Consider the following 14,914-nt stretch of genomic DNA (forward strand, 5'->3'; position numbering starts at 1 on the left):
CAAAGCAATGAAGTTAATTCTCGATTTTTATAACTATGCAAACTTTAAATGCAGTTAAACCTGTATTAAGTGGCCACCCTCTGGACCCTTCTAAGTGTCCGCTTAATACAGGTTGTCCACTGAAAACAGGTTCCCTTACAATTCGTCTTAAAAGGGTCATATTAATATTCCTCGGTATTAAAAGGCCTTGAAAGGGCCAAATACCATTCTCGTTAACGTATACGACTGTGGAATGCCGTATTTCAAAAAGCAATGGCAAGTATGTGATCATTTGCCTTATTAGAAGATGTAAAGCGTGACAGTATATTGATTAAATTATGTAAAGGTTCACACAATTAAAACAAGCATAAACATTCTGCGCAAACTAAAAATGGAATAAATAAAATGTCGCGTTTTTGTGGTTCGTCAAGTAGGCTGGCGAGAATATTTTGCATAAGTAGACCACAACAGTAAACTCTATGCGAAAAATGCAAAACAAAGCGTTAATTTCTGGCTGCTTCAGTTTCTAAAGCCTACTTATTTGAAGTAAATCATTAACTTAACTGATGGGCAGTGAAAGGTCGTCCCTTCTATGATAGCGAGAATACTCAAGTAACATATCTGTCAATTTTAAAGCCTCACGGTCAGATTTTAAGGCAGGCTCTTTTGGGTCTAGTTCATGCTCTTCGCCCAAGTTGCTATCCACGTGTATTTGCTTTGCTGGAGTTAATTCTACAAAGATGTGACAGCTCTTTTGTCGTCAAAGTTAAATGATCGCGCTGTTAAAACGTGGACAAAAAAACACGCATCCTTTTTGCAGTGTCAGGTTCTTTCACAGTAAATGTGAGGGAGAAAAAATGGGACTTGTGCTGCTGTCCGCTCAACAGAGGGTGTCCGCTTAATATGGGGTCCGCTTAATACAGGTTTGACTTTACTTCCAAAAATACATATATATATTTTTTTTACTTTTCCAATCCAAAGTCCAGTTCACCATTTAACATCTCCACCCGGCTGAGTAACCGCCCCGTTGGTAACAGTGTTTCATACGCTGATCTGTTGTGTTTGTTTGTTGATCGAGTGAGCGGCAAGATTTGTTTATTTGCAAGTAAGAAAACTGTTCAGTTTACTTTTGGGTGACAGCATTAATCGATTGAGGTAAGCAAAGGTAGATTTTAGCCAACACATTTAGATATTCGGGAAAGAAGGACAAGCATTCTGCGGAATACATTCGAGTTTTTGGATCGGAACCCAACTTTATCCAGGCAGATATGCTTATGTTTTGGGTAATCAATTTTACGGAAATATCCTTTTCTTAATTTAACTTGAAAAAGCTGAACCCGTTAGTCATCTACATTTAAATTTCAAACATTTTTGCGTTGACGAAGGAGACGCTCCCTAATCGAGTCGTCCCAATACTGTCCATCATGCCCAGCGCGCGCGTTCCTTAGCGCGAGAAATCGAGAAAAGAGGTTGTATGTCGGTGCCATATTTCAACGTCACAATAGCATTATGAATATGACAGTCCATCATGCCCAGCGCGTTTCGTACCCAGTGCCTACCGCTGTACATGTTCCTGAGCGCGAGTAAATCGAGGAAAAAAGGTTGTATATCGGATAGGATTGTATATCCAGGGGCACTCAACAGATCTTAATTTTCGGTAAATTATCTGTTCGGAAGGCCCTTAATCCCCTACGATTTTCTAAAGGGAATTTTCACTTCGAACTTTCGTGATATGTGAAATTTAAGGCCTTGTGTTTTCGGATTGATAAAAATGTGGTTTCAGGTACCGAAGAAAGATCCGCTAAGATTTCCGGAAAGGAAATGTTACGGGACATTTTTCAGTAAAATAGATTTCACTTAGTTTAGGAAATATCGGAGCCTTTGTAACCGTCAAGTAAAACACATAGGTGTTGAACACCTGCTGTTCAGTCTTTCGAATAAGAAATGAGCTTCAGTTTGTAAAGGCGCGAAAAGTAATTTCTTTAGAATTTCCTCCATTTGCTAAGCTTACGCAAGTGAAATTGAGTTGTCGAAATACTATTGGTTACGGGTCTTATATGACAAACGTTCTTCAGTAAAAGCTTTTGAGTTCTGCCTGTAAGAGAATGAGTCAAGATCTACAATAAACGCTATGTTCCTGTGAAGAAGATCTGGTCCACTTGATGTAAAAGATCCCGGTAGGTAGCAGGGCACCTCTCGCTTAGCCACAGAGCTAAAAAGCCCCAAAAGTCCCTGCTACAGAAATAAGACCTAAGGTTTGATAAGGTTTTCGGGAAATGGACAAAAATACCCTAGAAATTATATTTCGAAAAGACTGAAGTTTCCCTAGAATGACCGAACAGATAAAAATATTATAGCGCGGCCTGAAATGAACCTACAGAGCTTTAAAAGCACTCCAAATAGCCTAAAATTGTGTTTCAAAGGATTGGAGGGAAAACTGTCGTTGGGTGCTCCTGTGTATATCGGATGGGATTGATATAAAAAAAGATATTAATAATGTTTTGAATAAAAAAACGCACACAGGCGCGCGTTTCGGGTATATAACCCTTTCTCAGTGTGGAGAAAACCGCTTTGCGTACTTAGAACCTACCTCTGTGCACATGCATGTCATTAAGCGCGAGAAATCAAGAAAAGAGATTGTGTATCGGATATGATTGTTGTAAAAATAAATATCGGCAAAAGGTGTCAAAAATGGTTTTAAAAAAACATAAACGTTTCTTCAGTGTGGTCATGTCATGCATCTCCGAGGAACTTTTCTTTCACCGTTCAGTGTAAAAACGTCACAATAGCATCTTGACGTCCCTCGTGCGTTTCGTACCGTTCCTCGTGGTTTCGCTGCAGAAAGTACAAGACAAGGTAAGATCCTTTTCTTTCTGAGATATCCGCTGCATCCTTGGTAGGATGCCCTGTAAACACCTGGAACTGATTGCATAAAACGTTTATAAGATAACACGGCTGTTGACAATTGTTCCCAGACAATAACCTAATGTTTTGCAACTATACTTACAGGTTCCTGTAATCTTAACATGATTTATGCAACCCAGTTAGAAGCCTAGGGGCCTAAGTCGACGCACTATAATCTTCGATTACTGCTAGTAATAATTTCACTCGTGCGTGCATAACAACGCCGGGAGCAATGAGCTCTTGCTGCTCATGTACAGCGTGATTTGAGAGGTCAAGGAATCGATCGGAGGCGATCGGTTGAAAACATTCTCACGTCCAGTGCTTGCGTGGCTAGGAAGATAACTCGGGTCTATAGAAAAATGTCGGGAATGATAAATAATGATATATTCTTCTTCCCCTGTTGTTATGAACGGTGCATAGATGCAAGTGAAATATTTTTGGGCAGTTTTTATTTCAATCTCGTACCTCGAGTAAAAGGAAAGGAGACTCTGGGTACGAGATTGCAGTTTATGACTATGCATGAAAAACAGATATCTACATAAGCTATTAGAATGCAAAAATAAATTGTAATTAAGCATTTTCAGGACTATTAAGAAACAACTCTAAAATTAAAAAGATTTAAAATACCTAACAAGACATGGAATTTTTTTTCCAAATTGAAGCTTAATTATCTCAGAAAAATGCGTGGTTACCCAAATTTTCTGTTGGATTGAATCAGATAGTGTTAAGATCTTCTTTTCCTGCATCGTCGTATGCCGCCCAAAGAAATTAGTAAAGTAAGAAATATAGTAACCTTTAAAACGTAATTCTACGTTGTATCGGTCTCTGCTTCTTTTATCAAAGAAATTATAACGAAAAGCCTTTGAATGTACTAGGCAACCATTGGCTGACACGCACAGAACGCATGAGCAGTACAAGTCAACCAGTCGAAAGGATTCGGGCTGTTGAAAATGGCGGTTCACGTGAAGTAGCCGAGACGTGCCGCGTTTTGGAATCCGTTCCTTGTAATCAACACCAAAACTATGCAAATTTCAAATACTACCAAAATGTTACACCTTTGTTTTCAACTTGCACTTTTCCAATCCGAAGTCCAGTCCACCATTGAACGTGTCCACCGGACTGAGTAACCGCCCTATTGGTGAGAGTTCTTCGCTGATCTGTTGTGCTTGGCTTGTTGATCGGGTGAGCGGCAAGATTTCTTTATTTGCAGGTAAGACAAATTGTTCAGTTTACTTTTAACCGTGGTAATGGTCGTTGGGCGACAGCGTTAATCGATTCACACAAGCAAAGGTAGATTTTAAACAACACATCTAGATATTCGGGACAGAAGGAGTGAAGGACAAGCTAAGCGAAATTTCTGCGGGGTACGGTCGAGTGTTTCTATGGCAAACCAACATTATCCAGGGAGATATGCTTATGTTTTGGGTAAAATTTGACTTTTGAAAATATTCACTACCCGAAAACTATCAACACCTGACGGCTAAAGAATGAGCCGGCTTGTTTGGCTGGTTCGCTGAGCAAAACAACTCGACAAGTTAACTAATTAATGATGATAAAACATTTGGTCAGTGTAAAACAAAGACTGCGGACTTTAGATTGTAGACTACAGACCCGAAGTGAAATGCAGACTGTAGGCCGAGGGAAAAATACAGGGAAGAGATTGAAGAACAGGGCAAAATGTAAACTTTGGTGAAACAACTGTAAACCAAACAGGAACAACAAGAGGTCAAATTAGCAGGCAAAACCACAGAGCTCAGCGAAAGACCTTTTGAGGTCAAAATATTGACAAAACATGCAACAGTTAAACACTTGGCTCTACATGTATGTAGTCACAATCATGCAAACATCATGTTAACCTGCTACAAGTATACAAGAAGCTGAGCAATAATTTTAATTGGTGTGAAAATAATTATTGAGATGAAGGTTTCAAGCAGATGAGTAAGAGTTGTTTTAAGGCCATCCAACGCCATTTTATTCAGGCCTGACAGGAGGTTGTAATGACTTTCTGGTTCCAATCTTAGCTTAGTCTGTATTTCATCCCTGGTCTCTAATCTGTTCTCTTAATTTTACACTTGTTCTGTAGTCTGTAGTGTGTGTTTGACACTTATTGATAGAACATTTAATGCAATAATGATCCAGTGTTTACTCTTGTTGTTACTCAGTCATTTTATGTAAGTTTTATATGTTGTACACCTGTACATCCTCTATTTTTGATGTTTTTGCTTTTGTTTTACAAGTAGTTCAGAAGAACTGGATTAGTTCTTCATATACATGTGATTTATAATTGCAATTATGGTTCATAGTGTCACCCTCTCTAAATAAAGTTTATTATTATTATTCCTGACAAAACTACTTGAACCAACAAACTCAATAGAACTTAATCAAATGTTTTGGTTCGATTAAGTTCAGCAATCGAACGCAATCTAACTTTCAAAATAAAATTGGAGCAATTGAAGCCAAACCTTGAGGCATTCAATTAAGTTCAATGGTCAAAGTTGTCCTTAATTTTAAAATGATAACAGTAGTGGATCATGAAATGTTTAGTAAAGCAACATCAATCTATTGTTCATTTGACCCAATAATTTCTTTGTTGTTCTCAATGCTAAAACATCTGACTATTCATAATTCATGTCAATTTCGAGTGATGGTTTACAGTCCTCAATTAAGTTCAACTGGGTTCGGAAATCAACACAACAGAACTCTCGCACAATTATTATTTTGCTTCAATTTTGTTTGATTGCTGAACTCAATCACACCCAATTGTTCGATTCGCTTTGATTAAGTTCGATTAAATTCCATTACTGAACAGTTCCAGTAGTTTTGTCTGAGATAAAAAACGCGCCGAGTGCATTGTTGAGTTATATAAGCACACGGGAATTTTTAAGAACACGACTCGCCTCTCTGCACTTCTCGAGTGTTCTTAAAAATTCCCAAGTGCTTATATAACTCAACAATGCACGAGGAACAAGTTTTTTATTTCTTTTATAAAATATAAACAATCACAACTCCTCAGACAAGTGCAAATTTTAATGAATCAACATCAAGTTTCTCCTTACACAAGATAATGCGTAATTTAATAGCGTGCGTTCTTGCCGATCACGACACGATCACAACAGGGCACGCGACAGCGCAATCAAGTAAAACGTCACTGTTTTAGTTTCTCGTCACGTTGTTTGCAAGTTCAAGAAGTTAACTCCAAGTCAAGTTTAAGTTTTAAGGTGTTGAGAGGCAAGTTGAAGTTAATTAAAAGTCTGGAAACATCAGTACAAGAGACTGTTCTTTGCGAATCACTGGAGTGACAGCGCATTCTGTCTCTGAATTTCTCAGATTTTTCACAGGCAAAAAATCTGACGTGTGCTCCATGCATATGTTATTATAATGCACGCACCATACGTATGCTTCGTGCGTTGTGGAGTTATACAGAACTCAGTTTGACCAATCACAGTGCTTGCTTGACCCTGGCTATTTTATAATGGGTATTAGTATAAATCTACTAGTGTTCTATCACGAATGCCGTTCTCTGATTGGCTACGCTACTCGCTATCTATTCTGTGATAGATAGTGAGTAGCGATTTTCAACAAAATGGCGGCCGCCTCTTCGCGTTTTCGAAGTGTCTGCGATGAGGAAATAGATAATTTGCTTGTTTAGTTTTGAACGACTAGTAGATTTATACTAAAACAATTAGATTATTCGCTCTCGATTTCTATCGCGTGATAGTTGATTCGGGCTTCGCCCTCATCAACTATCACGCGATAGAAATCTCGAGCTCATAATCTAATTGTTAATTATAACATGTTTTTCTAATCAATAATGATTTTGAGTGATATTTTAACATGAAATGTGTGACAATAATAATGAACAGCATTTTGGCGGCTTCAAGATGCCACTGTCAATTTCAAATGTCAAGAGCTAATGGCATCATGAAGACATGGCATTGTTGTTCGTTGATTATGTCATTTTAAGATTAATTTACTATTAATATTCTAAATAAGCCACCAAAATGGTAAAACTTTATGCATTTATTTCTCTTACTGTCAAGGTAAATGAATGATCAAAATTGACCAATCAAAATGCTTTCCGTTCATGGTTGAACATGCCATCAGTAAAATCTCTGTGATCAAGGGAGGTGTTTCCTATTTTTTCTCTCTCTTCTTCCCCCTGCTTCTTCTCCAGGCACTGAAAAGGAGCACTGTAAATGAAGCTGAGTTGTAATGTGTTGAAAAAATATAAACCATAGCATTTATTGCAATATTTATACTTCTTTGTACACGTAAAGGCAAAGGTTTGAAATGCTGGTATCTGGCATGGAGTGATCCTAATTCAATCTGGTATCACTGCCCTTTCCCAGGGAAGGGAGGAAGCTTGCACAAATTTTATCAAGCGTGATTGCCTGTCGTCTCCTGTCCTTAATCCATTAATTCCTCACGTGTCAATTGACAGGCCGTACTGCCTCCGATCAGGCAAATGTATTCCAGTGCCCTTTGTCCCCAAGACAAAGCAGTTTGCAGATTTCTGCACCATTAAGTATCAAGACCGGTTGTAATCCTTTTCTCTGACAGTTACATGTATGTTTTCTCTGGTAATTAGTGCTTCTAATCATATTTATATAATTATTTATTTGACTGTCTTTATACCATAGTGTCTTGTACTATTGTCACTGACCATCCTTGTAATTCAGCCTTTTAGGTTGTTAGAGGGATATCAATAAACTATTATTATTATTATTATTATTATTATTGTTATTGTTATTATTATTATTATTATTATTATTATTATCTGAAGATTTCTCTATTGTTCAACAAGAAAATTAACAATAGTAAAACACCATGACGTTTCGACGACTTCATATCGTCATTGTCAAATGAGTAAAAATGGAAATAACGGAAAGGCATATTTATAGGTACCTGAATGCTTTCATGCTAATTTATTTTCTCACTTTCAATAACTATAAATATGCCTTTCTGTTATTTCCATTTTTACTCATTTGACAATGACTATATGAAGTCGTTGAAACGTCATGCTGTTTTACTATCGTTAATTTTCTCGTTGAAATGTTTCTCTAAATCGTTTCTCTATTGTGTTGAATAAAAAATTTAAAACACACAGAAGTGTTCTTCAAAGGGTCTCATTTGTCCTAGAAGGCCACTTTTCACACATTTGTCTGAGTTTTCTCACAAATAACATTATTGTGGCACAGATTATGGTAATGTGGCTCTACACACCCCAGCACAGGTTGGCATGGTTTCTCTCCTTTCAAGTTGATTCTCACAACTGTGAAAGCTTTGACCACAGACGTTTTGTGCCTTGATTATAAATTAGTGTAATAATCTGTTTGTTATGTTACACTGTAGACAGTAGAATCTGAGGGGTATGATTTCAACACAGAGACAAATGAAAAACTGTTTAAAGAAGTTGAACAGTTTTTTATTCTGGCCTATGTGTCATCGGCCATTGTTCTCAAACCATTTATCTCTGGGTTCTCAGCATTGGTAAAATAAATGTACATGTAAACGTCAAGGGTGCTCTCTCAGGGGGACTCCTCAGATAAAGTACTGATAAGGAGGTGCAAAAAACAAGTCAGTTTAAAATTCTTGATGATTGTTTTCTTGTACAGACTAGAAACATTCAGAGATGGGGTGACTTTCTGAGCAGTTAAACTTTTTTGGATCCATTTCTTGCCTAGAAGGACTTTTTTGGGTCTAGTAACCTGGCATCATTCACATCTCCCCATCACTAAGTTACCTGAGTATTCATTAATGGGGCAGAGTTACTGTCAGTAATTGTACTCTACATGAGTGTGCTGTTGCCATGACATCATGAATAAATGCCAGTGACACAGACAAACTTAGAAAAAGAAAACCCAAGTTCTCCCAACCATGACCTTCTGATGACTATAGGTTCGATGTTCTACCACTGAGCTACAACAAACTTGTGGGAGGAAGGCCATTAAGTCTAACATGCAACGATTTGGATGCAGATGATTGGCAAATGTATGCGTATTGAAACGAATGTGACTTTACAATACGTGAACATGTATGCGAGATTCCAACAATAATAGTTACAAAACATCTGATTAAGATTGACCTGATTGATTGAGTAATAATAGTAAATAAAGAGTATTTAATCACACATTGAACAATAAATTGTCCTGTGAAATTGTCCAGAATATTGCCTGCAAGATTGAGCAGGATAAGTTTTTGTTACCAATACATTGACAAAAAAGCACAGTTTTATTGTACAAAAGCTGGAGACTAACTCTATTTTCCCATATTTCTCCCTGACACATGAAATTATGTATGTCACAGGGTCTCTGTTGTGTACAGACGACAAATAATAACTAAATAATAATAATAATTTATTTCCAGCGCATGACATTAAAATCTCAATGCCTTTACAATGTACAACAATTCAAGGAATACATTATCCATAGAAGCATATCGAGTGTGTGAAAGAATATGGAGTGTACCCTGACCATATATAGGCGGTGTTGCAATGTGTTGAATAATGACATTGCATATCTGACCCACATATCGAAACCTCTGGCTTAGGACAGATGACAAAATGAAAACCTTTATTTATTCATAGTTCCTTCCAAATTGAACTTTGTTTAAACTAAGAAGAACTTTCAGGCATCATCAATACCATAAGCCTTAGCAAAGTGATATGCATGTGGTTGAGATACAAATTATGAACAAAAAGATAAAATAGTGAGAATTTACACCAATACGTCAAAATATTTATATATGGCATTCATCTTGTATGACAGTAGCAAACCAAAAGCTTGAACAGGCAGCTGCTCTCATGGACTAGAATCCTTTATATGGGTGCATCCTGCATCCCATTTTCATCATACCATATTAAATATTCCATGCATCCTGTCTGCCATATTTACCAGGCTTAAAACATATCATGATAGTTTTTATTTTTAATATCTGCTACAACTTTTTAAAAGTATGAGCACTTAGAAAATAACTTAGCAAATATGAAGACTTACATTTGGGCGTGATATGAATATCCGTAGTTGTCATCATAAGCATCCAGGACATGTTCGTGTTGGTCACAAGCAAACCTAAAGCAGACAAATTCAAGATTTGTTTCAGTGATGTTTGACATCCAGAATGCGTACAGAATGTGTACATGTATACACAGTGTGTTAATGATGATAATGATCAATAATCAGGGAAAGGAAACAGGGAACCGGCAGTATGTTAATAAGCTTAAAAGAATGGTCCAGATTGCAGTTGAAGTTACCGTCGATTGCATCTACCCGTGAACGCACGCGCCCAAAACATGTTTTCACGTGATGTCAAACGTCTGATTTTCAGGTGTCAAACTCTGAAGTTTTCCCGTCCAAATGTGTGGTTCGCTCTGTTCTCTTGACCGTTCACTGTCACCGTGGTCAAGAAATCAGCGAAAATCTCTTCACTGATATGGAGAGCCGAAAACGTATCGAGGACTTTCTCAGAGACGTGGATGAAGACTTATTGATATATGCTGGTGAATAACGAAGCAATGGTTTTACCAACAGCGAGGGCAATTTCACCACACCGCCACCGAAAATTATACGGCTCAAAATTAAAACCGAACCTCGGGCTTCAAACGAACTTTACAAGACCGAACAATGGCGACAACACGGTAAATGATGTTTTCCGATGTTGATTTGCTTTCTAGAAATAGTTTAAGTGATGATTTGAACCAGAATTCTGTAACTTCTGTAATTTTCATCGCAAACGTGCCCCAATTTACTGCGAGTGATCGCTTTGTACAAACACGGAGCGTCTTCAAATTTTACAGGCGTGTTTGCACGCACGCAAAAAAACTTTCAGTTTTTTTGCCTGTAATAGCAAATGTATTGTTTATTTCAATAAAATGTTTTCTTGGAAAAGCTTTTTGTTGATTATTGTGTCTTTGTCAATTCATACATGCTTTTGAGAAGCAACAAATGCGTGATCAAGGACAATTTGCATAAGCGGGTTGAAGTTGATATACTAAAGGTCTTCACCAACATGCCGTGAATTTTAGCAATTTTTGCGTTCAAGTGTGTTTTTCGGCAAATGATTAGGTAACCATATTATTTTACGTCGGAAAATATTTGTTTAATCATTCCAGTTTAATATGCAGTTAATTTTGGAAGCCAACACTATCATTTATCTACTGCGCATTTTGGTGAATTTTAACGGTCTTGGAAGAATTCAATTTCTGCAAAACCTATGGAAACACGACAGGAGTCAAAGGGTTATTTAAGAGAAGACGAACCACTTGCTTACACCATGGTCTCCAACAGAATAGAGTCTTGGAAAGTACACCTAGGAACTATTCGAACGTGATTCGACTGTTTGGGAGCCGTGCTTCCAGTCAAGATGTACTGCTTAACGATTTTTGAAACTGCACCCTTGCTGATGCGTAATCTCCTCCCAACTTCTGAAAAAGAATAATCCTGCGCAAGTTCTTTCTCTTGATTACGTAAATCGCTTGAAAGTGGGACGCCTTTCTGATAATTTCGTCCTTTCTTGTTGATTGAAAACATCTTCCCTTTGAGCAGTGGCACTAATCAGTGTCGAGAAGTAAAACTTCACATTTGGGCGGGAAAACTTCAAAGTTTGACACCTGAAACTCAGACGTTTGACGTCACGTTAAAACATGTTTTGGGCGCGTGCGTTCACGGGTAGATGCAATCGACGGTATCCTTCAGTTCCTGTGAAGGAGATGCATTAGTATGGCCAGATCCCCTCACATCTGATGTAGTATGTTTGTAACAGCATATCACCTTATGGTCTCCCTTTTAGTTCATTGCTAAATTTAGAAAATCACCCACCTAACAGTAAGAATACTAATTGTGAGATTTTCATGACTGATAAATTATAGTTGTTTCAGTGCAGTGAAATAAGCTGATGTATATACAATCAGTCTCATTTACAATATGTATACATACAGACATGGATGATGCATAGTTTATTTAATTACAATAAAACAGCTTATGATGAGGCAGCTTATTACAATGATGTGGAACTACAATAAAATTTCAATTAAATTTATAAAAACAATCGAAATAAACAACTGAATAAATAAAAGGTCTGTGTATAGTAAAAAAACTTTGTTTATTTTGAGCCGAAAATAAAATGCTATTTTAAGTATTCATTCAATCATTCAGTTATTTCTAAGCTGTTCCAGATAAAAGGACAGAATAAACAAGACAAAGTGATGCCAGATTGGCGCTATTTTTCTTTTGAGATTTGACAATTTTAATGTATCACAGGATAATTGTTGCTTTGAAGACAAAAGAAAAAGATTCCAACGTTTCTGGAAAGTTGACGTTGTAGTATTTGAGCAACCCTCATGGAACCCAGGGTGATAACTGCACTATTTAATGAGGGACATCTAGTATTCGAGCATGATATTGTACGAGTGTTTTGTGAAATACCATAAACATACCAATTACATGACCGACCAGTCCAATCAAATGATAGCAACTCACTGCATTTTAGCTGTTGCAAAGACTTTAAATGCAATATTTACTATTGTGGGAAAAATGCCCATAGCATGATTCTTTTTGTACAGCTTTTCTGTTATATTCAGGTGTTTTTAATTACGTTTCAGATAGCAAACAGCACTAAACAGGATGTCAAGATTCTTGAGGTCTAAAACAGGTGAAGCTTTCAAATGCCTTCTGTGTGGAAAGTGTTTTAATTATGCTAAAAACCTTAGAAGACATGAAATATTACATACTGGGCGGAAGCCTTATGAATGCAAACAGTGTGGCAAGTGTTTTGGTCGAGCAGGGCATCTAAGGACCCATGAAAGAGTTCATAATGGAGAGAAGCCATATCAATGCAAACAGTGTGGCAAGTGTTTTAGTCAAGCATGGCATCTAAGGACCCATGAAAGAGTTCATAACGGAGAGAAGCCATATCAATGCAAACAGTGTGGCAAGTGTTTTAGTCAAGCAGGGCATCTAAGGACCCATGAAAGAGTTCATAATGGAGAGAAGCCATATCAATGCAAACAGTGTGGCAAGTGTTTTAGTGTAGCAGGACATCTAAGGACACATGAAAGAGTTCATACTGAAGAGAAGCCATATGAATGCAAACAGTGTGATAAGTGCTTTAGGGTGGTAGGAAATCTAAGGACGCATGAAAGAGTTCATACTGGAGAGAAGCCTTATGAATGCAAACAGTGTGGCAAGCGTTTTAGTCAAGCAGGAGCTCTAAGGACACATAAAAGAGTTCATACTGGAGAGAAGCCATATGAATGCAAACAGTGTGGCAAGTGCTTTAGTGTGTCAGGAAATCTACGGACGCATGAAAGAGTTCATACTGGAGAGAAGCCTTATGAATGCAAACAGTGTGGCAAGTGTTTTAGTCAAGCAGGAGCTCTAAGGACACATAAAAGAGTTCATACTGAAGAGAAGCCATATGAATGTATACAGTGTGACAAGTGCTTTAGTGTGGTAGGAAATCTAAGGAAGCATGAAAGAGTTCATACTGGAGAGAAGCCTTATGAATGCAAACAGTGTGGCAAGAGTTTTAGTCAAGCAGGAGCTCTAAGGACACATAAAAGAGTTCATACTGAAGAGAAGCCATATGAATGCAAACAGTGTGGCAAGTGCTTTAGTGTGCCAGGAAATCTAAGGACGCATGAAAGAGTTCATACTGGGGAAAAGCCTTATGAATGCAAACAGTGTGGCAAGTGTGCTAGTGTAGCAGGACATCTAAGGACACATACATGTAAAAGAGTTCATGCTGGAGAGAAGCCATGTGAATGCAAACACATGTAGCGTGGCAAGTGTTTTGGTGAAGGACGAACTCTAACGAGACATAAAACGGTTCATAGTGGAGAGAAGCCTTATGAATGCAAACTGTGCGGCAAGTGTTTTGGTCGAGTTGGAGCTCTAAGGAAACGTGAAATAGTTCATACTAGAGAGAAGCCATATGAATGCAAACAGTATGGCAAGTGTTTTAGCCAAGCAGGACATTAATTTTAAGGACACATGAAAGAGTTCATACCGCAGAGAAGGCATATGAATGCAAGCAGTGCAACACCTTCTTTAGGGGCTTGGGGAGTTCAAGAAAACATGAAAAAAAGCTCACAAGAATGCTACGGATTGTCTTCAAGATAACATGTCCACACAAACCTTCACATTGACAGAACCCCACTCAGGTCATGTTGAAAAGCAGCTCTGTTGGATTTGTCAAGAGGAGTTCGGTAGTGAAGCGCTACTTCTTGGTCACTATGAAAATCATTTCATTAATAAATTTTTATGGTGAGGTTATTGCTGTACTCGATAATGGATTTTATCTGAGAATCATAAAAGTAAGGCCTAAGTAATTACTTTGACAAATCACAAGAGACCTTGCTACAATTTTAATAGCACAATGAACCAATCAATATTCAAAGCAAACACATGTTATCGGCGCTTACCGCGGGAAGAAAGAGCGATTGGTTTTGGTTTTGCTTGATTGTGTTTAAGGAAGTGGCCCGGATTTCTCTAACGAATCACGGGGGTAGTAGAGGAAAACCCAAAGTAAACAAGAAAGTACTTTCGGCACGCAATTGAAAACCCCTCAATTCCTTGAATTGGCCATTTCCGAGTTGTTGTTGAAACCTCATCATGAAAGCGGGACTAAGTTTTTCGTATGAAAGTTAGTATTGTTTGCATATTTTTGATATCTGATTTTCATAACAAAAGTTTTGCACTTAACCTCGCATTCATATTGAGGTTGAAAAAAATTCGGAAATGGCCTATTAAAACTGAGAGAAATTTGAAGGCACTAGTTAAGGTTATAGTGTAATATGGACAAGCTGTTTTTACGGACAGTTGTCTTGGTTTGACTTTTTCCTGTTCCAAGGTTTATCCATGAAAACAGAATTTCAGTGTAAAGTATGATATCCAGTAACTCGCTCAGTTTCAGTGCAACCTTACATTTGTACTATGATACTGAAGAAAGATATACCTCACCGTTTTCCATTGGTGGATTTGTAATGATGTGAAAACGAAAACGTTACAGTCAAAGCCCATTCCTAAGGACACCC

The 14,914-nt window shown here is 37.7% G+C and overlaps 1 protein-coding gene across 1 annotated transcript; it reads left to right on the top strand.

The window, feature by feature from the left end:
- Positions 1-3,688: 3,688 nt before the first annotated feature.
- Positions 3,689-13,998, top strand: LOC146471350 (uncharacterized). Its single transcript, XM_085120988.1, has 2 exons — positions 3,689-4,093; positions 12,482-13,998. Exon 2 carries the CDS (start codon positions 12,504-12,506, stop codon positions 13,656-13,658), a length of 1,155 nt encoding a protein of 384 aa, XP_084977114.1. The 5' UTR covers positions 3,689-4,093; positions 12,482-12,503; the 3' UTR covers positions 13,659-13,998.
- Positions 13,999-14,914: the final 916 nt, after the last annotated feature.

Source organism: Pavona decussata, unplaced genomic scaffold (genome assembly GCF_977016875.1).
Source record: "Pavona decussata unplaced genomic scaffold, jaPavDecu1.1 SCAFFOLD_105, whole genome shotgun sequence".
NCBI lineage: Eukaryota > Metazoa > Cnidaria > Anthozoa > Scleractinia > Agariciidae > Pavona > Pavona decussata.

Coding starts and splice junctions, on each gene's coding strand:
- LOC146471350 (XM_085120988.1), top strand. CDS start 12,504: ATGTCAAGATTCTTGAGGTCTAAAACAGGTGAAGCTTTCAAATGCCTT.